The 27,299-nt window shown below is 44.0% G+C and overlaps 1 protein-coding gene across 1 annotated transcript in view; it reads left to right on the forward strand.

The window, feature by feature from the left end:
* zfhx4 (zinc finger homeobox 4) overlaps positions 1-27,299 on the forward strand; it is an 82,148-nt gene that overhangs the window by 4,293 nt on the left and 50,556 nt on the right. The window contains exons 2-5 of the mRNA XM_073487911.1: positions 17,270-19,802; positions 20,331-20,543; positions 21,012-21,306; positions 22,993-23,534. Coding sequence (XP_073344012.1) covers positions 17,316-19,802; positions 20,331-20,543; positions 21,012-21,306; positions 22,993-23,534 — 3,537 coding nt within the window. The 5' untranslated portion in view covers positions 17,270-17,315. The remainder of the gene's footprint in view (positions 1-17,269; positions 19,803-20,330; positions 20,544-21,011; positions 21,307-22,992; positions 23,535-27,299) is intronic.

Raw genomic sequence — 27,299 nt, forward strand, 5'->3', positions numbered from 1 at the left:
CAGTGTTTTGCACCAATCGTATTTGACTTTGATGGGCCAAGTTGTCTTTTTCAGATTCTCTTTTACACTTCTGCCTCTTTTCATAGATGGTGTTTTATGCAACATGTATTATGCAACTGTTCAAAGCATGTAGTTTTTGATGCAAAGAGCTTTCTAACAGCTGAATATTTTAGATGGATCAAGGTGTGATATTCTCTCAGGTTATGGAGTGTGTGTGTGTGTGTTCGAGAGAGAGAGTAAGGGGTGACGGTCTGCAGTGGTTAGTGTCAGGGTCTCCCGGCTCAGCAAGGCCTGTAGGGGGAGAAGCTAAGAAGTCCGCAGCAGCTCAGCATTATGTCTCAGAGAGGGGGGCTTCCTTTGTCAGCCCTGGGGCACCACCGCTAACACACACTTTCTCTCTATCACACACACTGAGCGAGAGGCGGAGGAGGGTTAAAGACTTGGAACGAGATCAAGCCCCTCCGTAGCTCCCGGGGAGGGTGCTTGTGAATATGCGAGTTTTAGTGTAATTAGCACTTAATTATATTAACATATGCAAATTGTCAGGCGGAGAGCTTGTACCGCCGGTGGGTATCGGCTGAGATACAAGTGACTCCATTGTACCACCACGGCAGAATAGAGAATAATGGGTGTGTGTAAGGCAACCAGCCAGCAGCCAGCCAGCCAGCCAGCCAGCCAGCCAGCCCCCCGTGCTAGCACATAACCAGCTAGCTCATTTAAGTCTCTGGCTGGCCGCTTTGCCAAATTTCATTAGTCGCCATGACGACCTGGCTAATTGTGCTGACTAATGTCCCCTGATCTGTCGTCAGTCGGGATGGGTGTACATCCCACCCCCCCCAAAAAACATGAGAGGGATAGAAAGAGAGGCCCGACTGTCCAGATTAAAGCAGCACACAATGACTCCTATTTACACACGTTCCGCTCGTACAAGCATTTGCATATTCAAAAATACTCTGCCATCTTTCCTTGTCTGCTCTCTGTGTGCGTTTGCATGCGCGCCTGTGCACTGGCAAGCCTGTGCGCATGTGGCAGCAATGTGTCGGAAGGGACGACAACAGTTCAGTTGTGTGTCAGTCTGCGAGTGTCACATGTGTGACACACTGCTGTCTGTAAAAGCGGGACTGGGACTGTGAGACCGGTGCGGCCCTGTGTAGCGACATAGCTGAATTTGTTTTTGATTATTGTACAAGGCTGAGATTCTGGCAAAGAGAAGCCGGGGCCTAAATAACAGGGACAAGGAGCGCTGCCTTTGAAACTTTCAGCCCTTCTTTTCATTCCATCCAAATATCTAATTACAACACATCTTTATAGCTACCCCCAACCAAGCAGCAGGACTTTCTTTTTAAGGGGGAGGGTGGACAAACATTTAATTTTCTGTGCTTCCCGCTAGCCAAAGGTGGATAGAGATTGGGCCTAGTTGGTGCTACTAGTACTTGCATGCTAATCCTGTTTTTTGACAGGAACGTAAACTGATATAATTGCTTTTCAGAGGCAGGAACGGCGGTTTATACAAGTGTGAAAGCACGGGAAAGGGGATTAGCATTATTTTGCATAATGCTGGGCAGGCGCTGAATGGGGCATTGAACGCTTGACTGGGTGACAGAGATGAAAGAGAGATGAAATGCTCTACCCCTCTTCTCTCTCTCCCTCCCTCTCTCCCCTCCAGTCCCTCTGTCTCTGGCCCGCTGTTGCCGGCAGAGGACTGTGTTTGCTGGAGAGGACCCCGGAAACACAAGGCTGGTGTTTTTGGCTGTTTGTTCGGATGCCAGCAGATGGAAGCTGTCATGTGAGCCAATATGTATGATAATAGAGTAACCGTAGAGACTGGTAAACTTCAGGCACCCTAAGCCTCCATGTATATACTAAACCGCATCCCTAAAGCACTGAAGTGTGCAATTATGTAGTGGATGGATGTGGCTCAGGTAGCATTTACATGGAAGGAAGGGAGCGGCTTTCATGGATCAAATCAAACTACACTGTTCTTACATTTTCCTTTATTGAGATGTTTGCTGAGGATTTGGTCGGATATCGTCTGGGTAGAGAGGACTGTAGACTTGTAAGGCAGGTGTGTTTTATGTGAATGCCTGCGTGTGTGTGTGAGCTCGGCTGGTAGCAGTAGGAGGGGGCACCGGGGTGGTGACGCAGCTTTAAAATTGCCACCGTGACTTCCACATGACCCGACTCGACTTTGTGAGTAATTTATGATCAACCGTCATCATTGCCATTGCATCTGGCGTATGGAAATGATCCAGGGTTGAGGGAGGGCCGTGAGGTTTGGGCAGCGGAGAACATGAACGCCACAAAGGCCGGTGTGGCCTGTTTTTGTTGTCTCTCATTGGACAGGATCCTCTTTCTTTGACCTTTTGCACGCCTTCCCTCGCCTTTCATATGCTAATGCCGGCCAGACCCGAGGAGGAAACGTGCTGGAGCTGAGCGGAGGAGGACAAAGACTCCCTCTCTCTTTCTCTGCCTCCTTTCCACGCTATATCTCCTCCTTTCTTGCCTCTTCCCCTCTCAGCAACTTGACAGACTTTGGCATGAAAGGAAGTTGAGTGCTTAGCGGATGGGAAAGGTGGGGATGGTGTTCTCGCTGTGACCTGCACCACCTGTGAGGATCAAGTGCGCTGCAGCGATCCTTGGTTATGTGTATGTGGAGTGTTATTTTGAGTGGCCCTTGTAGTGTGTGTTGCAGATCGGTAATCGTTGGTTGAGGAGTGATTTGTTGCTTCTCCAGCGGAGCTAGTCGAGTTGTCATACAGAATCTGTCTCTCTCAGATCTGCCAACTCTATCTCCTTACAACCAGTAAAGTCCTGTCTCTGGCGAGGTAAAAGGATACTAATATAGTTACTACAACCCTCCCCTAACATAATACTCCAGCGCACCACTGTTGAGCATGACGTGGTTTCGGGGCTCTTTTGGCTCTGTTATGGGAAGGGGGCATGTTATCTGTAGGAAATGTAATTTTTGTCCTCATTGAAATCGTTCATTATTGAGCGCGGTTATCTAAATGTTTTTGTTGCTGTTGGTCCTGCGCCAGTCAGGATTGCGTTACCCTCTCTCTCTCTCTCCCTCTCTCCCTCATTTCTCTCTGTCTGTCTCTCTCTCTCATCTCGCCAGGCCTTCATCAGTCTCTTAAGGGAAAATAGAAAGAAGGGGATTTTTCCTCTTCCCTCTGTGCTCCGTCCCGTTCTCAGGCTCTCTCCTGCCTATTTTGCATCAGCCATCTCATACAGGATATTAGCCATGGAAAAAAAACATGGGTCCTGGGTATTTCATTTAGAATAATATGTTTATTCTTTTCATTTCAAAGTGGAAGTGGGGGGATTTCGCAGGGTGGAGAAAGAACAATCGGGGCCGTGTGTTCGAGGACTCGTTCTGTTTGATCTGAGGTCCTGTGGGCCCCGGGGGTGGCAAAGATTCTCGGGTTTAGGTGAAATAAAATGGGCTGTTGAAAAAATGAGGCCTCTCTCTTTCGCTCATATTATCTCACTGATTTGCCTTCTCTGTGGATCTCTGTTGGTTTCTCCGTATCATGTTCTCTGTTGCTCTCTGTCTCGTCTTTCATTTGCATCTCTGGACGATCTTTTTTTCTCTGTGGCGTGGCGGTCAGGTAGGGAGGGGAGAGCAGTGATTGGGCACTTTGAATGCGAGGAGAAACTCCCTCCTCGCTGATATTTCTGAACTTTTTACTTTATTTCTGTACATATTTAACTATGCTTTTATCGGTGTAGACTTTAGGCGGCAGTTACCTTTCAGACCGTGACATTGCTTGTCCTCTATACTCCTTGATGCAGTCACTATGAAGGACACTCACTCAGCCCTTCAGGTCCATGTGAGTGCCTCAAAGCCCTCATCTTGCATATTCAACAAAGCATTCAGCAGGCTTTTTTGTTTTAGAAACGTTTGTCCCTCTTGTACTTACCAACAAAATAATGCACAGTACAAAAGGTTATATGCCACATTTTATCGATCGCTCTCTGAAGTATTTTCATAGCTGTAAAAGCTGGCAAGGTAAAAATCAGAACCAAAGAAAAAAAAAATGTGCACGGCTACCTCATCCAAAGAGAAGTTAAAAAGACGAGCTCTGAGTTAAGACGGGGGGAAAAAAAAGTTGATGAATGACTAAGTTTCTCCAGGTTTGAGAAAAGATACACCACAATAGCACAAGACGTCTCATGACAAATGATGCATTCTCTTCCTCGTTGGCCAAAGACAAAGGCGGGGATTGAAAAAGGCTGAGAGCCCGGTCACAGGACATGCTCATTAATAGACCCTAAGAGGAAAAAAAAGGAGGAATAAAAAGAGAGTGATACTGTATATCTGGGGGAATTAAAACAAAATCCTTCCAAGATATCTGTATCAAATCAACCTTACTTTTTCCCCTCCCTTCATGTATATTATTTGTATGTGTGTCAGCGTCTGCACGCGCCTGTGCATGCATGTATATCTCATGTGCGACATGATTGGCATTCAGTATTCCTGAAGGCAATAGCATGTGGATATCAAGGCCATTGGCAGGGCTCGTCAGGGAATAAGTGGCTAATTAATTATGCATGACTTGTGGGCTTAAACAAACAGTGTAATGAGAGATGAGACGAATTTACAAAGAATTAAGCTTTAGTTGCATGGAGACCTTCTCTATTATTATTATCATTATTATTATTATTATTATTATTGTTATTATTATTATCATTATTATTTTCACTCAGATAACAGCACAAAACGTTTCATACAATTTCAAAGATTTTAAAAAGGCAACACTAAATATGAATATTTCTCTGTGCTATTTTCTAACTACAGGGACGGTTAAAAAGAAACAAAAAAAAAACAGAATCTTTTCTTTCCGATGTAGGTCTCAGTCTGATCTACTACAGGCAAGCAAGCATGCGTCTCCACAACTCCCCTGAGGAGACTCCAGCCAACACTATCCCTCTCAAACCCCTGCCTCCTTTTTTTCTGGCCTGGCACCAGCCAGTGGAATAATCTTTAATTATTTGCTTTTAAAAAGAAAAAAGAAAAAAAATAAGACTCCCTTTTTTTCTGTGACAGTAAAAGAAGAAGAGCAGAGCAGGCGTAGGAATGTTCTTGTATATGAAATTGTAGGTATTAACAGGGCCGGTTTTGTCAGCGGTTTCACTGATGTATCAGCTCTCTGCCCCTAGACTAAATAAAGAGGGGAGCTTTTGCCGTGTTTCATCCAGGCTTAGATGAGCAGATATAGGAGGGCTTTGGAGGAATTGTTAAAAAAGCAAAGTATGCCTGAAGAATGGACCTCTTCCTTAACACAATACCTAAACAAGTGTCAAGATGTGGTGATGGATGGTCCGGTGTTCTCTTCGGCTTGTCAGAGGCCCTCCTTATACCTTTTTGTAATAGAAGTGGCGGCCGAGATTTTATTCAAAGACTCCAGCATATTTGCTTATACCCTTGTTTAAGATATATGTCATTTCAAAAGTAAGATACGGACTACATCTGTTTGAAATCGGCTTTGCTTTGCCGTAAGAATAATGTGTGAGCGCATGTGTATGTTTGAGAGTGGGCAGGGAAAAAAAAGAGAGAGATATTGCTGACTCTGGTCTTCAGCTGCCTTGTCATTGACCTCCACTCTCCCCTGGTTGTCACATTGAGGGCAATGCAACACACATACGCTCACATACAGTACAGAGAAAAAAAATGCAAGAAAGAGAGCTTCATTTCATTTTAGTTAACAGTTAGTACAGAGTGAGAAGTTTTTTTTATCTTACATGTTAAGATTTTAATATGTTGTGGTGTCAGTTATATCTAATAGCGGTTATTTCCTGCAGCGAGCAGTAAGGTAATGGGTCCATTTCATCTCAGCTCCCTCTCAGCGGGCTGGCCCTGGATTTGCGTGACATGGTGTTTATTTGATAAAGGAATATTGTGGTGCTAATCTAAAACCACGCTAATTACATCTGACAGTTGTTTGTTTGTAGTGAAATCCAATTAAAATGTACACTTTTCAACTCCATCGCTCATCCACCCCGCCACCCCCCACCCCATTCTCTTTCTTCCCTCCCACGGTAACCAGAAAAAGAGCCTATGATGGCATAAATAACAACTGTGCTTTCCTTGTGGTTTTTTTGTGAGAAGAGGGCAAACTCACAACAGCTGTCAGAAAAAGGGGGTTTGTTTAAAAAGCAAATGGCTTTGGTCTAAAGTTCATTTGGAGACCTCTCTAATTAAATAGAGAGCCAAAAGCTTAAGTTAATTAGTAATTCCCTGGGTCCAGAAATTAGACCTGTCACGAGCATTCGAGCTCTTGGAAAGCCAAAAGGTACGTGTGCACTTGTGTTGTGTGTGTGTTTTTCCACAAATCCCTCGCTCCCTGTTCCCATCTTTACACAAGTGTGCCTAAATGCGAAGTGCGTTCATCTGTGCTTTTTTTTTTTTTCTTATGTGAGGCCCCGCGCATTTTTTGTGTCGAAACTGCTCGAGACATTAATGGTCTTTTTGTGGCGTGTCAGAGAAGTGCTCGGGAGATGTTTAAGAGAGGGGCACATAGCTCGTGGCGTCAGTCAGGATACCTGCCCTATGATTATGTTTATGAAGATAATAACAGGGCTAGGGTCCCGCCGAGTACCGTCTTTAGAAAACAGTGGGGGTTTGAACTTTAAACTTTATTGTTACCCCTTGAAAAGAAGTGGTGGGTTTGGTCGCCATGTCCGAGAAATGTCTGTACAATTAGCAAGGTGTCTCTGTGTCTTTAGTGTTAACTGTGAAAGCAGACCTTCTCTTCTCTTCTCTTCTCTTCTCTTCTCTTCTCTTCTCTTCTCTTCTCTTCTCTTCTCTTCGCCTCTCTGACCTTCTCTGACCTCTTCTCTCGTATTTCGCAGTGTAATTGCACAGATAAGCACAAGTTATGCAAACATAAATCAGCTGACTTTAACGCAAAGGAGAGACAAGATGTCCCTACCTGTTCAGACCATAATAGACTAATGATAGCATTTGAGACAGCCGGCAGCCACACTACTGTGGTGCAATGCATTGACTAATATGTACCATCCTATCACTGGCTGCACTACATGCTTTTTGGTCACTTGATACTGATAGGCATCTTTCACCAAATAGGGAAACATTTGTGACATTTTTTCCCCCTTTCCTTAAAAGGAATGAACTTTAGGCAACAAGTAGCTGGAGCTGCTACATTAGTTTGAAGTGCTTAATTATAGGTTCCAAAATATCAGCAGGACTTAGTGCTCTTGCAAAACTGATTTCGGGGCTGGAAAAGTACTTAATGTTTTTAATTTCTCACCGCTGCGCCTGTGATCAGGCAAATATTTTAAGAACGTATCAAGCTATTTTTGCGTCTTTAAAAAAAGTTACACAAACAAGTTGTTTCACAAGTTATCGGAGATTAAAACACGCGTAGAATCTGAGGCCCGTGGTAGTCGATACAGTATAACCAGCCGTTTATATTTGCCAGGTGGATGTGAAATGCCTGCGTCAGAGACTGCTCTCTGTGTCTGTATGTCTGTGAGTGTGTGTGCTATCCTTGACTGACGTGGACAGTGTTTGCTTAACCTCTTCTGCGCTGCACTACCACGGCCTTGTCAGTTTAAGTGTGTGTGTGTGTGTGTGTGTGTGTGTGTGTGTGTGTGTGTGTGTGAGAGAGAGAGAGTCCAGCAATGGTAGCTTTCATTTTTCATGTTCCCAGCAGTATTTTTTCTAAACAAACCTGCTGAGAAGCAGAGTGAGAGAAGGAGAGGGGTCTGAATCAACACAAATGAGTGATATTTGTTGTTTTTTTCCTGGGGTGGTATATAATTGTGTGCGTCCACACACACCAATGGAAAACACACATTTTAGAGACCAGATTTTTTTATCTTGTTATTTTATATTGCAGGCTTTGTATTTAGCAGGATTATTAATTTCACTTGGCAAATAATCCCACCCTGCCACCCACTTCAACTTGCTATGTTATTGCAAAGAGGAGGAGGAGGTGTGTGTGTGTTTGTGCGTGTGTGTGTGCGCGTGTGTGTATGGCCTCATGCTTTTGCCTCATCCAAAGGATAAGGCAGTGATTTATGTAACATCTAATCCCTTTCATATTGTGTATGTTGTACCTTACAAGAGCATGATGAGCAGGCTAGATTAATATTTATTTAGCACAGGCAAATCAAGGATTAAGCAGTCATCATTTTAGCACTAATCCATGTCTCTGGTGAGATGCAGAGACAAAGAGAGGCAGATTACTAAACACATAACGCCGCAAAACCACAATTAGTTGGCGACTTGCTTTCCTCGACTGTGCAGAAAAAAGAGATGGACGCTGGATGTGCGCAAACACACGCGTGCAAAGTTTGGCTCTTGCTTCACCCTCTCTCGCTTACTTACCTATTGTTGTCAGTGTTTGTCCACCTCTCCCTGGCTTTTCACTTCTCGTTCTCACCCTCCTGCTCTCTTCAAAGGAACCCCTCATTGAAATTAGCAGTGGTTTGTCTGATTCACTCATCTGACGTAAATGTGTCTCATGATCTTTCCGCTGTCCGAACACACATGCACAGACACACACTCACACGCGCACGCACACACAGACACACATGCAAGAGCAATGAATACTTCTTTCTTAGCACCAACCACGTGGGAGAGGGACAGTTTGCTTATACTGTGCGAGTCTTTGGCTGTGTGTGAGTGTAAGTGTGTGTTACAAGTTACTTGGGAGTCTGTAAATAAAATTACATTCTTTACTAATTGAGTTAAACTGCTTTGCTGGAGATGTGGCAAAAAAAGATGAAAGCTCCCTGTGTATGTTTTGTGTTTGTACGTTGTGTGTGTGTGAATGTGAGTGTGTAGGGTGGTAATCTAGTTAGCTCTTAGCACTCTCAGGTGGTAGCCAACTGGGATATTGTGTGCGTGTGTGTGTGTGTATCGTTGTTTGCTAGTTCTGTCCTCAAGCTTTCAGCATATGCAAAGTGTCAAACTTAGCCTTGCAAAACAGATAATCAAGAGCTGGAGTCTGAATAAAAAAAAGTAGCGCATGTGTATGAGTGGATTTGTGTGTGTGTCTTGCCTGTAGGGGGGCACCCCTCACATGGAGAGCAACAACAAGGAACAGCAAAGGGGCCAAAAAGAGCATTGGAGAGCTGTTGCAGTGTAGTGAGGGGTGATTTTAGAGGGCAGAGGAGGGGATGTGGGGTGGGGTGGGGGGGTCCAAACCAGATGTGAGAGCGATTGAGAGAAAATGAAAAGAAGAGAGATAAATAAAAAGAATGAACAGACGAGTCGTGCTGCGATAGAGAAAGACAGGGAGAAGCACAGAGTGAGAGAATGCCATCCTCAGTTCCCCTTTGCCCTCCTTCCTCTCTCTCACCCGGCCACTGAATGTTAATGGCTTTTCTGCCTCACCCCCCACACATACACACGCACACACACACACATATACACATACACCAACACCCCCTCCTTCCATTCCCTCCCCATGGACACTAGCGCATTGTTTGTGGCAGTGCTTCTATTCTTTCAAACTTAATTACCTTCTTGCCTTTTGTGGCGTCGGGGGCTGGAAGTTTTGCTCCGTGGCAGTGGAGGTCGTCACACATTCTTTGGCGGTGCATTCCCTTAATCTGAGGTGGGTAGGGGGGGGTCAGGGGGTGGTGGCGGAGGGGTAAAGAGAAGAGTCTAGAGAGTGGAGCTTCAACCAGCATGCGCTTCTAAGGTGGTTATAGCCCCCCCCCCCCCCCCCCCCCTCCCGTGCACGTGTACGCACGCGTGCACAGTCATAATAGTCAGGGCATAGGCTGCCCTTTGTTTGTGCGGTTCATTTCCAATCAACCCTAATTAACTAGAGAGTGTTTCCAGATTGCCGGCAAAAGAAAAATCCCCACTTTTTTTTTTTTCACTCCCCTCGGTCTTTGCTGTTTTGAGTTCGAGGAAGGGGAGTAGAGAAAAAAATGGAAGCATTAGCTATGTAGATTGGCTTTGCCTTTGATGCTGGAAAAAATCTTTAGCGAGGGCAGTAAGTGGTGACTGCGACCCAGCAGTGTCTGACTGTTTATTTTCATGTTTCAGTTTGAGTTTAGTTTGAAATATTGCCTCTTCAAAGGCGCAAGACCAGTCAAAGTTGTCTTTAATCCATTAAACTTGGTCTCTGTGAAACTGTACAAGCAGCAGATAAACACTGACACTGACCTAGGATACACATCCAAAGTATCATAATGAAAAACTACTTAGCAGAAATAAATTAAACCGGGCTCTAAACTCAATCGGATATCCTCGAGTCTGCGAGCTGCTTGCCTCCAAGCAGTGACTGGAGGACTTGATAGATGATTTCACCTCATCCTGATTGAAGTCAGGATAAGGGCTGGTGTAATCTGATCCTAAATCAGATTTTAGGACCCATCTGTGGCTTGAGTGATATGATTCTTTTGTTGCTCTGCGAGAGGAGAAGAAGAAGACAAACACGGCCCCTGGGTCAACTATTTGTTCTCACCCGGTCAACAAGTTTGTTTTTGCATACTTGAGTATTTTTGTTTCCTATGACGCTCACACCTTGCAGTTTATTTCCAATGTTGCCCAGATTTTTTTTTCTTTAACAATGACATATCAGGTAAGGACCTGAGGGCAGTTGGGTGTATGTTACCTGAGCGACCAATGAGACCAATTTACTTGTCATCAACCTGAGGCATAGAACCTGCATACCTGCTCTAGCAAAAGAAAAAAAAAAGTCACTTCCGTCCTCTACATTTCTCCTCATTATCCTGATTCCCCCTTTTCTTGTCTCCATTCTTTCGCCTCCTTCTCCAATCTGAGATCATGGCTCATATAGGCATCGTTCTGAATTTGATTTGCCAAAAGGCATTTTTGCGGAGTTGGTAATTTGTCGAACAAGATTCCTGTGCTAAATGGAGTGGCGCTTGCTTTAGGTGTCTGGGCCGCGCCTTGCAATAATGATAAGGTGTCTTTTGGTAATGAAGGCCTTCGCTCATGAGGGAGACAGGGGAAGAGGACAGGCGGACAGAAAAGGGTGTGTGTGGAGGGGGGGGGGATTGGGGAGATCTACTGCATCTCCTGTCTAATATTACACCTCCAGGCAACAAACAAGGGCTGCATGAAAACCCTTTGTGAGGTTAAGAAGTAAAGAAGACAAAAAACACTTGGTCACGCAAAAGCCCTCCCCCCTCTCATCCTTTTGCAATTTTCTCCCTCCGTCCTTTCTTTTAAGACTTTAAACAGAGAGCATTAGGCCCTCTTCTGTGATTGTGTGCATATGCGTTTGCGCACGCATGCGTCGGCGCTCTTTGATGGCAGCCGAAGCTCCTCTCGCATTGTGAGGAAGGAGATAATTCCCCTCCTCCTTCATCCACTTCGTTTTTCATCCCTCCATTTCTGCATGGCAACAAATAAACAGGTCTAATTAGACCAGAGTAGGCCTATTCATGGCACTGACAGTGGGAGATGGATGCAGGGGCTTTCACAGCGCCCTTCGCCTTTGTCTTTGGCTAACGCTCGGTGACATTTTGATAGAAGATTTGGTGTTAGACTGAGGGGCCACATGCCGAGAGAGGGATGACCTTCCAGGAGACCTCAAGGAATGGACACATAGCCATAGTCTCACGCTGTCTCCTGACTTTGTTGTTTGACTTTGCTAGCTTTTCGTGGGTCACCTTAAAGCCTCAGCCTGGATTTCAATTCACCGGTTATTAGCTGTGCTCGAATATGTATCCAAACAGTTTGACAAGTAGAGGGAAAATAACCATTTTCGAACTCAGATGACCACATTCCAAAGCACAGGTCGGCCTAATTCCAGTGTTTACAGAACTTATAAATATTCACAGCAGTATTAACAGCACAGTCTGCCCTCGCATTCAAATATCAGACAGTTAGTGATGAAGAATTTGAACCCGACAGATCCCTGTGTAAACAAAGAAGACAGTGTGGCGACACTGCAATTACAGGTTTGGCATTTAACAGGCTGCATCTCTGGCTAATGCTTGATAGTGTGACAGGAGGTCAAAAGCAGGAGGAGAGTCTGACATCACCGAGAGCTCAGTACCTCAGGTCTGCACCGAGGACATCTTGTTGTAACATGTCATGTATTATCGGCACATGTATTACAGCTGCTTATCATTGAGAAAAGTTTTGTATTTGAAGAAGAGATTCTACCCTCTGACTTCTGTGTGATACAGGATCCAACTTCTTCTTCAAACCGGAAGCGCTTTAAGAATAACCCAAGTCAGAGAAGGAGGAGAAAAGCTGGGAAAGATGGAAAAAAAAGTGGAGAAATCCCCCTCTTTAGTCTGCCTCTCTGTCTCTCAGGGAGCTACTGAAAAGCAGATGGAGGGATAGAAAGGGGGAGAGAGAGAGAGAGAGAGGGAGAGAGAGAGAGAAGAGGGGGGAGAAAAACAATAGGCCAAGGAGTCTCTCAGCCCCCTTCTCCCATCAGAACTAGCAGTGTCCAAACCAGGCATTCCTGAGCTATTATTTGCCTCTCACTGGATCTGATCTGCCACTTTAATTACCTTAGTGTATGTTTGTGTGTGTGTGTGTGTGTGTGTGTGTGTGTGTGTGAGAGAGAGAGAGAGAGAGAGAGAGAGTGAGAGCCTGTGTCCGTGTGCATGCGCGTGAAAGCAAAGGGGACATGCTTAATTAAAAAACAGAGGTAGGAGCAGCTCAGGCCACCTCTTTTGTTCTTCTTTTAAAAGAGGGGAACTGTTTCTGCAGTGTGGAAAAACCTGGGCTTCATTGTTAGTTTCTCTCTCTCTCTCCCTCTTTATGTATCTGTCTATCTATCGCTCCCTCTCTCAAATGAAAGTAGTTTGGTTGGTTAGCAGAGCGAGGGAAGCCAGTGGGGGAGAGAGCGAAGAGGTTTCTTAGCTAGCAGTAACATGATCTGCCTTAAAAGAGGCAACAGTGAGCACTACTGCTGTGAAAGGTGCAAAGCCTGGGGAATGGAGCAAAACAAAAAGAAGCAAGGCCGATAACTTTTTCATCTACGTCTACAAGATGTCCGATAATCAGCTTTTATGGAGCTTTTTATACATCTTTTTCATATTGATCTGTGCAAGTCCAAAAATGTCAGTGTCCAAAATGTTACTTTGAGCTCTGAAAGGTAGAACAGTGAAAAAAATATGCATTTGATAGCAAGAGCAGACATCTCATTACTTCTCCGTCCAAGTATGCTAAATTAACACATGCTGAATGGATCAGTATGACTTCAAACGCCTACACCGGGCTGCACTGCACCGCATTGCTCTTTTATAAGAAAGGTTGGGCTAATTTAAGAGCTAAGACTTAAGTATTTTACTTAAGATCCTGTCTTCTGAAAGCTGAAGACGGCTCTACTTTTGATTCCCCACATGTGGGTCAATTATAAAGAAACATTCAGACTCAGTGCACTCGCAGAAACTCAGTTTATATAGATTGTATGATATATTTTTATCTCCCCATGCTAGTACTAAACAAGCACTTTAGGCTTGTGGTCGCTGTACTTGTATTTTGTGTTCACCAGGCTTTCCAAGCTGTTTTCCACTGTGATGTGTATATTTTCCACAAATGGTTATGAAAAGAAATCTCGTCACATAGTGTTACTTTGTTAGTCAGAGCTCTGTTGGTGGCAGAATTAATGGGTTTAATGAGAACCACAGATAACAAAATAATGGACAGTTGCGTTATTGTTGGCAGGCAGCGCACGTGTAAACAGCTGCTAACCTGTTAGCATTAGAGGTGATATGTCAGTGCCAAGTGCTTAACACATTGGCTTATCCATAAGACATAATTCCATACTTAAAGTGTTAGGAGATGCATAATTCATAAACCTCAGTGTTTTATGTCCGAGCTACAATTCAAAGGGGTTGCTCCCCAATGAAATAAGCAGTGAAATGACACCACTGACAAGTAGTAAATCCTGTCGTATGTGTCGCATTAGCTCTCAAACCCACTGCTTCTGAACAGCTTTACCCTCAATCACATTTAACACATGCCTTGGTTTCGAGGGACACCAATGGAAAAAAAAATGAAATATGTATATGTTTGACTGCAGGAGCGAGTCCAGTGTGTTGTTTTGGCGCTAGGTGAGCATAATAAATGATTTATGGTAAAAACCTGAATGAGCTGCAATTTAAGTGGGTGGAGAAAAGCCTTTATTTTATATAATTCTTTGCCCTACTGCCAAATTCATCGTGTTTTCTTCTGTCATACAGGCAGCGCAGCTACATGTAAAATTAAGACATTGTGGTGAAACGGGCTCAGTGTGTGTGTGTGTGTGTGTGTGTGTGTGTGTGTGTGTGTGTGTGTGTGTGTGTGTGTGTGTGTTTGGGTTAATACCAAGCATTCTTGTGGCATGTCACATATTTGGCCTGTTTCAACTTCTTGCTTGTTTAGAATGCAGAGCTAATTGCTGCTAATGTCTGTGCAATTACAAGTGTGAGTAACATGCAGCCAGGTGTTTTTTTGTATGTGGGTGTATGCGTGTATAAAACAATAGTTGTTATCTTAAGGAACTGTGCCCTTGGCTAGAAAATATCATCCACAAAAATATCAGATACAGGGCTATTTTTCTTTTTAAATGTAACAGTCGGGTAGAGTTTACTGCGTTAGGACAGTAGGGATTGGTATCACTCACTGAAGTTTTTGCACGGCATTAACATACATCTAAATTTGTGAAAAAATAACAATGTTTGCTCCAGAGCCATGCTTTAACCCTGACGGTACATTGCCTATAGTGAGGAGGTGATTTTGTCATATACATGTCACACATCTTCCTCTCGCCTTTTGCCACATCCATGCTGAACGGATAAGCACTAAAATTCATTTTCTGCTCCTTGTGATTCTTTCTTTAATCTCCCAAATAGAGAAACAGAAACTGAGTGAGACACAGAGAGAGAAAACATAATTTCTCTTTTAATCTATCACTAGGCTCCATGGAATCATCTCCGGGATATGTCAGATTAGACCTGATTATAGCGCGTGCACACACATGCACCCACAAACATACTCACACACATGTTTGATTTCATTCCTCACGCTTTTACTGTCCCTCCCACTGGCTTTGTTTAGCCCTGGATTGTTGCGGATTAATCCTCTAATTGCTTTGTAGCTTTGTTGTGAGAGAGAGGGAGTGTAGAAAAAGAGAGGGAGAATTAAGCAGCAGGTGGATTGGGTTAAAGGTTAACATGGCTCTTTAAAGCTTTCTTTTAATGCCAGCTCATTTACACGCAAGCATCTGAAAGGCGCTGGTACTGTATCAAGTAAAAAAAACACTGGCATGCACAACTAGTTCTCATTTGTTGCATTTAGCTGAGCAAGAGAGCAGTTTCTTTTAAGTAGCGATGAAGCTTCAGTTCTCTAGCTTTTTTTGTCTGTTTTTCGTTTTCTCCCCTCATGGCTTTTTCTCAGTTGTTTTCCCTTGTTCTCTTTTGGTGGTGAGAAATTATTCCTATGATTACAAAATGAAATGACTGTGGGATGCTGTGTGTGTTTGTAGGCTTAGAAGGCTTTTTTTTTTTTCTACATTGTGTGCGTGCGTTTGTGTGTGCCTTTGCATTTGTGCCTTGTTGTGAAAAGCCAAGAGATTGAAGTAGTGAGGGGTTGAGAGATGGGCAGCCGCCCAGGATTGATAACATCTCACTGGTATTCCAAACATCATTCCTCATGGAAGCTCGTTCTCTCTCTCTCTCTTTCTCTCTTTCTATTTTGTATTGCTCCTGTAAAAAAAGACATTTGAAATACTATGGATGTAAAAAAATAACATAAAATCTTTAATTTCCTGATTCATTCCTGCATCGGCGACCTTGTCTAGAAAATTTGCCAACAGACATTGTTCTACCTTTCCACATGTTGAAGTGCAGTCAGCCACAGTTGCATGACAGTATATCGTTTCTACCTTCCTTGTCCACTCAGAGTCTAAGTCATTCCTTCAGGGCATTAATAGGTTAATAGGTGCTGCCTAATTAGCAACTCCTGACTGGTAAGAACATGCCAAGACTGATTTAGCCAATGATTGAAGACTCCTCTGACTCCAGTCCACTTTTCCTCTTAAAGGAAGATACTAACTTTACACATATAAGTTATTGTAAACTAACTTATAAACTTATATGTGTTAACTTTTGAGAGTAAGCAAAGGTAGCTGGTACTAGAATGACGTCATAATCTTTTAACACAGCATTAGCACACACAGGACACAACAGAGGCGGAACTGCTTCCAGTGTTTCACAGTTGTATATGTCGATCAAAGAGTCTGTTTACTAGACAATTGGGTTATTCCTATAAACGTCCCTACTGCCGGCTGCCATGGTAGCTGCTTCATTCATTTATACTTAATTTCCCCAGTTGTCAAGCTCTGGTCCCTGGGGCCAATAGAGACAAAACTTTTGTTCAAGGATGTTTTTTTTTCTGTGGTTGTGGCAAGCAATCTCAGTCAGCCAGTTATAAGACAAAGATGCAAGTGGGAGCAGTTGATATTGGATTTTTCTCTGGTTTTCAAAAAGTTGTCATGGTACTAGCTGCTTAAGACTGTTTATATATCTGGGAGGTGGTAGGCAAAACAGAGGTAGATAAATGTCATGTTTTTTTTGTGTGTGTGTGTTTTTTGTTTATCAGTGAATGCAATATCGAAATCTGTGGAAGCCGAGAATGACTTTGTATGCTATAATATTTTAATGCTGTTATCTCATGACCAGAAGTTAATTATTTCATTATCTTCTGGAAAACAAGATTTGTAATCTGGAGATAATCAACCTAATATTATGAGAAAACCAAAGGTTTCTTTAATGAACTATTACTTATAATGTTTATTAGAGATCAACAGTGCTATGCCAGCATGCATAGATGGCGTCATGACAACTGTAACAACTGATTCAAGTTATAATTGTCAGATCAAGGAGAACCCATTAATGATCACCACATTAGAATGTATTTTATTCTTACTTATTTATATATATATATACTTTAATTATGAGATTCAAACACTCAACAATGTGGGTTGTTTCGTTGCCAGTTCCCCTTTGCCAAAAATTATTATTTTAGTTGCAGCCTACTGGAGTTGTTTTCTCAAGATATCAGAGATAAGTTAACTTGTGATCTCAAGATAACAGCATTAAAAATTAACTAATTACAAGCCTGACCGTTCTCATCTTCCTTAAAATCCATCTTCTAAAAATCACCAATCTCTGCTACAGCAATCAATCTCATCCGAATTAAGTTTAAAACGCCACCAATTAGAATAGAGTGAACGGTGTTTTAGAACATAATCTGCAGTTAAACACCATTTACTAAATCTTCCTTTTTTATTTCTGTTTTTTATCAACTCAGGTCCCTGTTAGGCTGGATGAGATGAGATCCCTATGTAGTGGTCGTCATGGCAACTTGTGACTCTCCCCCTATGGTGTCATCACGGCAGCAGGAACATGGTGGCCAGAGGCTGGACACTGCTGCTGAGGACAACGCCGTCGTCTCCATGGAGACCAGTGTCGCCAACAACGCCAACAACAACCAAACGTCACCTGCTGCCATTGGAGAGCCGGAGAATGGCCTTGGAGAGCCCACTGTGAGCCCGCTGAGGTCCACTGCTACCCCCACCACTGTCAGTGCAACCACCGACCCTGTAGCTGAACAGAGTCGGAGAGAAAGCTTTACTACCGGTAACAAAGGGAGTGTTACCGGGACTTTACTAGGAGTAGGAGGAGGAGCAGCTTTGGGTTCGGACTGTTCTGCCCCTGCCACGTCTCCCGTGGCGCCGGCAAAGGAGATCCCCTGCAACGAATGTTCTAGTTCCTTCTCCAGTTTACAAAAATACATGGAGCACCACTGCCCCAACGCCCGCCTGCCTACCACTGGAGGTCACGAGGAGGTTGAGGACGTTGAAGGGATGGTAGGGGAGGAGAGTGAAGATGAAGGAGAGCATGAGGTGGGTGCTGCAGAAGTGGGGGAAATGAACAGTGAGATGGAGATGGAAGACGATAGTGATGTGGAGAACCTGTGCAGCGAGATCATCTACCAGCCCGATGGCTCTGCCTTCATCCTGGAGGACTCCAAAGAGCAGCGTGGCAACCAGGGGGGGCTTTCTGGGTCTCTCCCATTCAGGGGTCTGCTGTCCCCCCAGACCTTCCCCAATGCCCAGGCCAGCAGTGGCCAGAGTGGCCTGAGCCCAGGGGGGGAGCGGTTGGAGCAGCACGCTGCACCCATGTCCTTCTATCCCCAGATCATCAACACTTTCCACATCGCCTCATCCCTAGGGGGTAAATCCCTAGCGACCGACCACCCCTCCTTCCCAAATACCTCAGCTGGAGGGCTGGCGGGCGCTGCTCCCGTGTTGCACAGTTTCCGTGTCTATGACCTCCGCCACAAGAATGACAAAGACTATCTGACGGCGGATGGTGCAGCCAAAAACTCCTGTGTGTCCAAAGATGTCCCCAACAATGTGGACTTGTCCAAGTTTGAGGGCTGTGTGGCTGATGGGCGGCGAAAGCCTGTGCTGATGTGTTTCCTGTGCAAGCTGTCTTTTGGCTACAGCCGTTCCTTCGTGACACATGCTGTCCATGACCACCGTATGACCCTGAATGATCAGGAGCAGAAGCTGTTGAGCAACAAGCACATCTCCGCCATCATCCAGGGCATCGGCAAGGACAAAGAACCTCTTATAAGCTTTCTGGAACCAAAAAACCCCCCCAACTCTGGGCTACCCCACTTTCCCACACCTGCCAACTTCCTAGGGCCAGACACGGGGCTCCGCGGCTTGTGGAATGCTTTCCACAGTAGTGGGGAGAATGCCGATTCCCTTCAGGCAGGTTTTGCCTTCCTGAAGGGCAGTGCCAGCAGCTCCTCCAATGACCAAACCCCCAGAACCCAAACCATGCCAAAGGCTGAGACCAACCCAAACCTCGGGGGAGGGGCTGGTGCCCACAGAACCCCCAGCGGGAGTTCTGCTGCTGCCACTGGTGGCAATGTGGAAGGTCGGAACTCTGAAATTGACTTCAAGGGCCACGTTAGGGACACATGCACTTTGCAACCCAATGGGCCAGACCTGAGCCAGTACCCGCTCATCAAGCGGGAGCCCGGTGCAGTGGGAGGAGAGAGTCCAGAGCAGGATGAGGATGCTTACTCCAATGGTGGTGGAGTAGAAATGGAGGCAGATGAGGAGGAGGATCAGGCCATGACCATGGCGATGACAGGCCAGCGGGCCGACAGCACCAGTAGCAAAGATTTCCCTCTCTTAAACCAAAGTATTTCCCCCCTTTCCAACAGTGTGCTAAAGTTTAACAGTGATGGCAAAGGCCCTGCATCCACCTCCTCTTCCTCCATGTCTATGTGTGAGAAGTTGGAGATGGAGAAGAGCCGTCTGTCCACTGCCCTGGCAGGTGCCAGAGAACGAGAGAGCAGCAACGACTCAACCAGTGAAGCCCTAGCAGGACGGGAAGGGTCATCACCATCCTCCCATCCCCTTGATATGATGATGGTACGCAGAGATGATGAGAGTCCTGGACCACTGCATCAACACACAGGAAATCCCAGTACACCTGGAACTCCAGGGACACCTGGTACCCCCGGTCCAGGTGAAGGGTCCCCAGGTAGTGGTGTGGAGTGCCCCAAGTGTGACACAGTCTTGGGATCCTCACGGTCGCTGGGAGGGCACATGACGATGATGCATTCACGTAACTCCTGCAAGACACTGAAGTGTCCCAAGTGCAACTGGCACTACAAGTACCAGCAGACGCTGGACGCCCACATGAAGGAGAAGCATCCAGAGTCTGGTGGATCATGTGTGTACTGCCGCACAGGACAGCCTCATCCTCGTTTAGCCAGAGGCGAAAGCTATACCTGTGGATACAAGCCTTTCCGCTGTGAGGTCTGTCTATCTAATTTTTCCTCTCCATGGGTTTCTGTTTTCTGTCTGTTTTACTTTCTGAAATTTCCAAAATAAGATAATGTCCTTGTTTTGTTCTGTTTTTTTTTTCAGTTATTATTTTTTGGGATTGATTTTATAAGACAAATTTTATCCTTTTATTTAACCAAAACTTATCACTGGGTTTGTTGGACATATGCTAACAGAAAAAGTATATTATATTCTTGGCAATATAGATGATGCAATTTGTTCTTGAGGCCAATTTTGAGGCTCGAGTTAAGATTTTTTGATCTTCACTCAATTGAAAATTCAGTGTCAGAAGGGAGGAAAGAGGAAGTTAATGTGTTTTATCTTTCTCTTTTTATTCACCAACACCTATCACAACCGTAAAGGTTAAGGTAATTATCTCAATTATCTGACTGAAGAAAATTGGAGATTTAATACTAAATTATTGATCAGATACGAGCCTGTTCTTGTTATAAATGTGTATAGTGTGAATCATGCATCACTGTATTTATTCTTCCTTTTTAGGTATGCAACTACTCAACCACCACCAAAGGCAACCTTAGCATCCACATGCAGTCGGACAAGCATCTGAACAACGTACAAACACTCCAGAACGGTGGCAGTGAGGTACAGTACAACCACAACCATGCCAACCCTGTGCCTAGTGCCAGCCTTGGTGGGGGCTGTGGTGCACCCTCGCCATCTAAGCCCAAACAGAAGCCCACTTGGCGCTGTGAGGTAATGAAACAAACAGAGGGTCATTGTAGCACTGTTGTAGCAACATACCAATTTGCTTGTTTCAGTGTCTACACAATGAGCTGCTTATTTCTGTCTGCGTCACTATGTCTATTATTTTTCTTGGCCACATCATCTGACCTCTGGTCATTATAAAACTGAATTTCTCATACACTCTGACATTATCTCCAAGTATTGTAGAAAACATAAGGCATTCATCATCATGACTAAAATGCATGCATCAATTTTATTCAGTTGATTAGGTATTGAGATCTTCTGTTGCTGTCAGTGCTCATTTTGAGCATACGATATAAATGTAAATGATTTTAACCATGTGTTTTATTGAAAATTAATTATCAGAATGAACTTCCATTTAAATTGAAGTGTAAAACAGTGCTTTGATGATGATAGGCATCTAGTGGAGTCAGATGCTTTAAAACAATTTTATTTATCCTGCCTTGCTTCCAACAGGTTTGTGACTATGAGACCAACGTGGCGCGGAACTTGCGAATCCATATGACCAGCGAGAAACACATGCACAACATGATGCTGCTGCAGCAGAACATGAAGCAGATCCAACACAGCCTCCATCTGGGCCTGGCCCCAGCCGAGGCCGAGCTTTACCAGTACTACCTGGCTCAAAATATGGGCCTGGCAGGTGTAAAACTGGAGAACCCAGCCGGCAGCAGCGGCCCAGAGGCCCAGATGATGATTAACCCGTTCCAGCTAGATCCTGCAACTGCGGCTGCTCTTGGATCTGGTCTAGGTGAGTGATACTATAATAGAAATGATACACCTGTCTGACAAGTTTTTTTGTATAAGTAAATTTAACTGCAAAAAAGCTTTTAATATTTTCCCCTTTGTTTTTCTTGTGGTCATCTTTCACTTGGTCAGTTTTATCTGTTTCGTCTCGTATATCGGATCCCATCTGGTATTGTTTTTATCTCTGTGCCTCTCCTTTGATGCTCTTCATTTTCCTCCCTGCCCTCTCACCTCCTCTTTTTGTGCTCCCATCCTTTTTACCTTGCCCCCCTTGCCGCACCCTCTTCGCTTTCTCTTTCCCTCTTATCTCTGCTCTCATATTGTCCCTCTGTCATTGTCTCCTTTCTTTGACCCCTCTCACTGATTAAAAAATGATTATGAGACGCCACATGAGAATTATTCTTAATCTTTCATTTGTAATTTTCTTAAGTCAGCTTAATCCCCCCCCCCCCCCATACACATCCACCCCACCTTCGCTCACTCTGGAGAGAACACACACACACGTGCACACATATACACATACACACACACACTCTCACACAGCAGGAAGCGGATTCCCGTAGGAGTGAGAGAGATTTAACAATGACCCTGCAGTGTTACACACCCACTCCCTCCTCTAGTGTGGAGGTCACAGCCCAGCCAGCAGATGTACTCTCAGTGAATTACACTGATAGCACACAGCTCCCCACAGTGAGCGCAGCTGTATGTAGGTTTAGATGGTGTGAGCAGGATATTTATATATTCACACAACTGCATACATAGATGAAGGATGGATATACATGCTTGCATGCATATACACAATGGTAATTTAGAAATTCTGCATTTCTACACACATTTTGCGTCCTCATTCAGGTACAAGTGTGCTCTTTTTTAATACCAGCACACACACTGACACACAAATGGACATTTAGTTTCAACTCATAGGAGCAAGTCTACTTATAAAAAAATGATTCCTGGCAATGTGTAATTGTTAAACCCTCTGCGCTCGAAACACTGTGTTGTAATATTCGCTAAAAAAAAACAACAAAAGACAGAAAAGCTTTGGTAGCATGCATAGAGAGACAATGAAGGGATCAAACGAAAGAGTTAATTACATTTGTATGAATGGCAGATCTGCTTTTTGTCCTAGGGTGCAGAAAAAAAGAGAAAACAAGTGTAATGCATTGATCAGCTTTTCAAATCTGTGTGTGGATGTGAGAAAAGCCTGGAGGCCTAAAACCGTTGTCCCACCATTGCTGAGAGCAGTAATTAAAGCTACCTGATGAGCGAGTTAGCAAGTTGAAAAGGATGATTGTAATTGATCCTGATTCAATCCTATTAGGGTTTTTTATAGACAAGACTTTGTAAGGAGCCCTAGTCCTCTGTGAGGCTTTATTTTATCAAATCCTTTTGTGTGAGAGAGGCCTGCATAGAGGACTCACTTCTCTCTTCACACTTAATTTCATTAAAAGAGCCTTTTCTCTTTCTCTCTATCCTTTATCTCTCCCTATGTATGCCAGCCTTTCATTTTCATCTGAGTTTTGTCTTTGTGTCATATTTCTTTGTTCAATGTACCATTCTTCTTACTGTCCATACTGCCTGCCTTATATGCGTCCATGTATGTAATCCTTATGAAAGCCCTACCTTTTAAATCCTACCTGTCTTTCTCACTGCTGTCTAACCTACATTTTTACTCATTTTTTCTCCTTAGTGAATAACGACCTATCAGCGGAGTTGCGTCTTGCCAGTGGTCAACTGATGGCAGATGACTTATCCTTGGTGTCCTCTGGTGGAATGGGGGGTATGTCCTCATCAGACCCTTCCCTTTCCTCCTTGTCGCCACCTATCAACGACCCCTCGCTGCGCCTCTACCAGTGTGCCGTGTGCAACTGCTACTCCACGGACAGCTTGGAGGCCCTCAACGCCCACATCAACGCCGAGCGCTCTTTACCCGAAGAGGAGTGGCGCTGCGTGGTGGGCGATGTCTACCAGTGCAAGCTCTGCAGCTACAACACGCAGCTTAAGGCCAACTTTCAGCTGCACTGCAAGACAGACAAGCACATGCAGAAGCACCAGCTGGTGGCCCACATCAAGGAGGGAGGCAAGGCCAACCAGTGGAGATTAAAGTGTGTGGCCATTGGCAACCCCGTGCACCTCAAGTGCAACGCCTGTGACTACTACAGCAACAGCGTGGATAAACTGAGGCTACATGCCACCAACCAGAGGCATGAGGCAGTCATCCGCCTCTATAAGGTAAAAATGCTCTTTTGTTATGTTGTGAGTGTCCTGCAGAAACATCAGATCTCCAGATGGAAAAAAAAGAGAAAAACAATCTCGGACATTTTATCAAAGATTAGTGGAGATTAATTATTTCTGCAGGACACTGACATTATATTGTTTAACATTCAGTACAGTACAGATACAATAGCCTGGTATACATCTGAGGGCAACACCACTCATATTAGTTCCAATTCAGAGGAAAAAGCACACATGTTTTTGTTTAGAAAGAATTTGCTCCATCCTCTTAACTGCAGTGTCACATGGATATAAAGTTCCCATGAGAATGGAATGACAGAGTTGGAAAAGGTCACCGTTAGAGCACCCAGGATGATTTCCAACGGATATGGGTACATGTCCCGCTCATGAGCAGCTGGTACCACCGTTACTGTTAATTATGCACGAGTCACATCCGATCAGCGCGTTTCAAATGTTTCAAAGTTTTGATTATCTTCAGCTGTTATTTCAACTTGTTTGTCCCAGCTGTGATTCATTCTGGAATAATTCAAGAATTTGTTTTCAGGAGGAGGTTTTAGATCCGTATTAACAACTCAGTTTAGAACAATGACACAATGAAAGTCGACCAAATACATGTTACTCTTCATTTATCATCTCTATGTGATGCAGAAATACACACATTAAGAACTTAAAATATATATATATATATTTTATGTAATTTTAAAAGATATTTTACATAAAATACACATATGTTTAAGTCTTTTATCTATTACATTTCATAGTTAACACACACTTTTTGTTGACAATATCATTAGCGTATATACATCCACAAAGCTCTCCTGCGGACAAATACTGTTCTTCAGGCTTGGGATCATTTGGTCATGACATGTCATGGGGCACACGAGTCATCCAGCAGAGTGGGGACTCACACAGGAAGTCGCTTACTTGACTAAACTCTTCACACTCTGAGCAATAAACAGATCCTGCAAAGAAAGTTCCAACAAAACCTATATTTGGCACATTTCTCCTCTCCAGTATATTTCAGGTGATTTAGTTTGTCAGACGTCTCCTTCAGCTTAATAGGATGCTGTTACATTTCCGAGGCCTTGACCTACACGACAGGATCAAGTGCATTACATTAATGAGGATTTCTTTACTACTGTACGCAACATTTGGCAGTGGGAGGTGATCGTGTCTGTGTGTGTGTATACGTTGTACCTTAAATGTAGAGACAACAGTAGTAAGAGGTTTTGAAAATAAGTCTCTATTGATGTTTTTTTAAGTTGAAAGTACAACTACTGTTTATTTCTATACATACATTTCCCATTTTTATATTATCAAAGGAACAATTTGTATATAGTATACATATTTATTCTTAAAATGTGATCTTTCTTTTGAGCTTAGTTTTTATTTGATACTGAAAAGAGGACATAAATTAAAGAAGACTTTCATTAAGATTAAAACTGCAACATTACATTTATAAAAGGAGTCCTACTCCACTGACCCACCAGACTTTAGTCATTCCTTTGAATCATTTTTGGCAAAGTTGTTCCTGCCTTGCCCAGTAACCCTTGAGGGATTGCAATTATTCAGATATCTGTGACCAATTCTTACTGACAGTCCTGAGGCTTGAGTGGATTATGCACATTGGCATTCTTAGGGTTATTTAAAACAGTCGTAGTTGATTTAGACACGATACACATATTGACACGGGACAGGCTTATAGTTTGGCAAATGCCGAACCTGGCATGAGATGAGTTGGAGATATCTTTCCTCAGGGTTTGTTTACTAATTGCACTGAAATCTTTTTAGACTTGGACTATAGACTATAAATTCATACAAATGTGTTGCTTGCACATTGGCCTACATTAGCTGAGGTCCTATCCTATAGGATCAGCTTGACTAGTCCACACTAATCAGGATGTCCTTAATGTCAGAGGAAGACTTTAGTGTAGGTGTGTGACAGCCATTTAATCAAGCAAAGATATTCACATACAAACCCAAGAAGCACAATCAACAGTCCAAACAGTAAAAAACAGCAGAGAAATGAAACAAAGAGGCCTGTCTATACATATTCTTAACTTGGTTCTTATTTTGCTTTCCAAGAAAGTTAAGGGCAGCAAGGGAGTATCCTTTTGGGCACACACAAACAAATGTTTAGGCCGGGGGAAGTGAGGGTCATCCCAATGCCCCCTCTGTGCACCCATACACCCCTGTACCTCATCTACCCACCCACCTACCCCACAGGCCTCAACAAATCTGTTCCACAGATGACGCTTTTAATGCCTCTGGCAGAAATCCCACTATTTTACCCTTGGACATGTGGTAGTAAAGCAGCAAGAGAGAGGGGGAGAGAGGCCGAGCAAAAGCAGAGGAAAAAAAATCATTTCTTTATTTGACCAGAAAAACACCTCTCCTTTTATGTATTGGCAGAGGTGAAAAGCACATGGGGATGGAGGTAGCTTTGGCCGAGCGCATAAAAGATCCGAGTGTTGACGACTTTACCATCTGGTTTTTTGGAAACAGAGAATATCTTTATGGCATGGGAAACCATTTGAAGATACAAACAAAAAGCATATTCAGGAGATTTTATGGCTGCTTTGTAGCAGCAATGGAGTACTTCTAAGGGGAATTGAGAGTTTGAAAGTGTTTTTTTTCCAGACTTTGAAACAGCAATGGGGAAATGACATTAGCAGCACACGGACATCAAGTCATCTGGTGTCCAGGGCACAGCAGGTGGCGCAGGAAGTCACATGCCTTATATGGGAAAAGCGGAGGTGTACGCCTCACTGCTTATTGGAGAGGAAATGTGGGAAATCTGATTGGCTTGTTCAGGGTTTTTTCCACATTATCTCCCAGGATGCAGAATTTAGCTTCAAATTAAAAGTGCGTACAGAACTTCACATCAGTATTATCACAGCTGTCTAATCTTTACCCCCCACAAACATTGTGAATGACAAAATGGAATATGTTTTAACGTAGCGTTTGTATGCTAGCAGCCTGTGAGGTAAGCCCTGCATTAAATGGTGCCGTAGCATAGCATGTCCGTAGCTGGCCCAGCCCGTGTTTGGCTTAGCATCGAATATGATGATGTATGGCTTCGTTATGATTTTTAATAACAAACACTGGCCCTAATACACATGGAGACAGGAGTAAATCTGTCAGTGCCATTCACAAGTGCTGCAGGGCTAAGTAGGGGGTTTAGTTTGTAGCGAGCATGTGTGTTTGTGTGTGCGCGTCCCCACAGAGCTTTGAGGTTGAGATCTGGGCTGTGCTGGCCCCTGGGTCATTAGGAGTTGAGAATGTTCATGGTCAATGTGGCATGGTCAAGGACCACACACATACACGTACAGACACACTCTGTGTCTTGTAGGCCATGGCACCTGTTTCTCAGATGGCCGTCCGCGTAAATCTTAAACTGTCCTCAGCCACCGTCACACCACCAGCGCCCCACCCCTGTCTGTCTATCCAGCTTTCCGTCATAATTCAAGCGGAAATGGACGTCCGGGGTCCACTGCACATTTCCATGTCTCTGTTTCTCTTTTCATTTTTTTCCCCCCTCTTCTCTTCTCTCCGCTCACGCTCTCCTTTGAACTCAGAATCTCAGGCTTATAAAAATGCTCAACTTTTTATGATAGAGATGGAGGGAGAGAGGGAGGGAGGGGAGATGATGTTTAGATGGTGAGCTTTGTTAGTGGGACATACCGAGAATAAGAACAGAGCTCAAAAAAGTGTCTCTTTCTGACGCTGTCTCGCACTCTTTCACCCCCTCTGTCTTTTACC

This window comes from Pagrus major, chromosome 19, assembly GCF_040436345.1.
Source record: "Pagrus major chromosome 19, Pma_NU_1.0".
Classification (NCBI taxonomy): domain Eukaryota; kingdom Metazoa; phylum Chordata; class Actinopteri; order Spariformes; family Sparidae; genus Pagrus; species Pagrus major.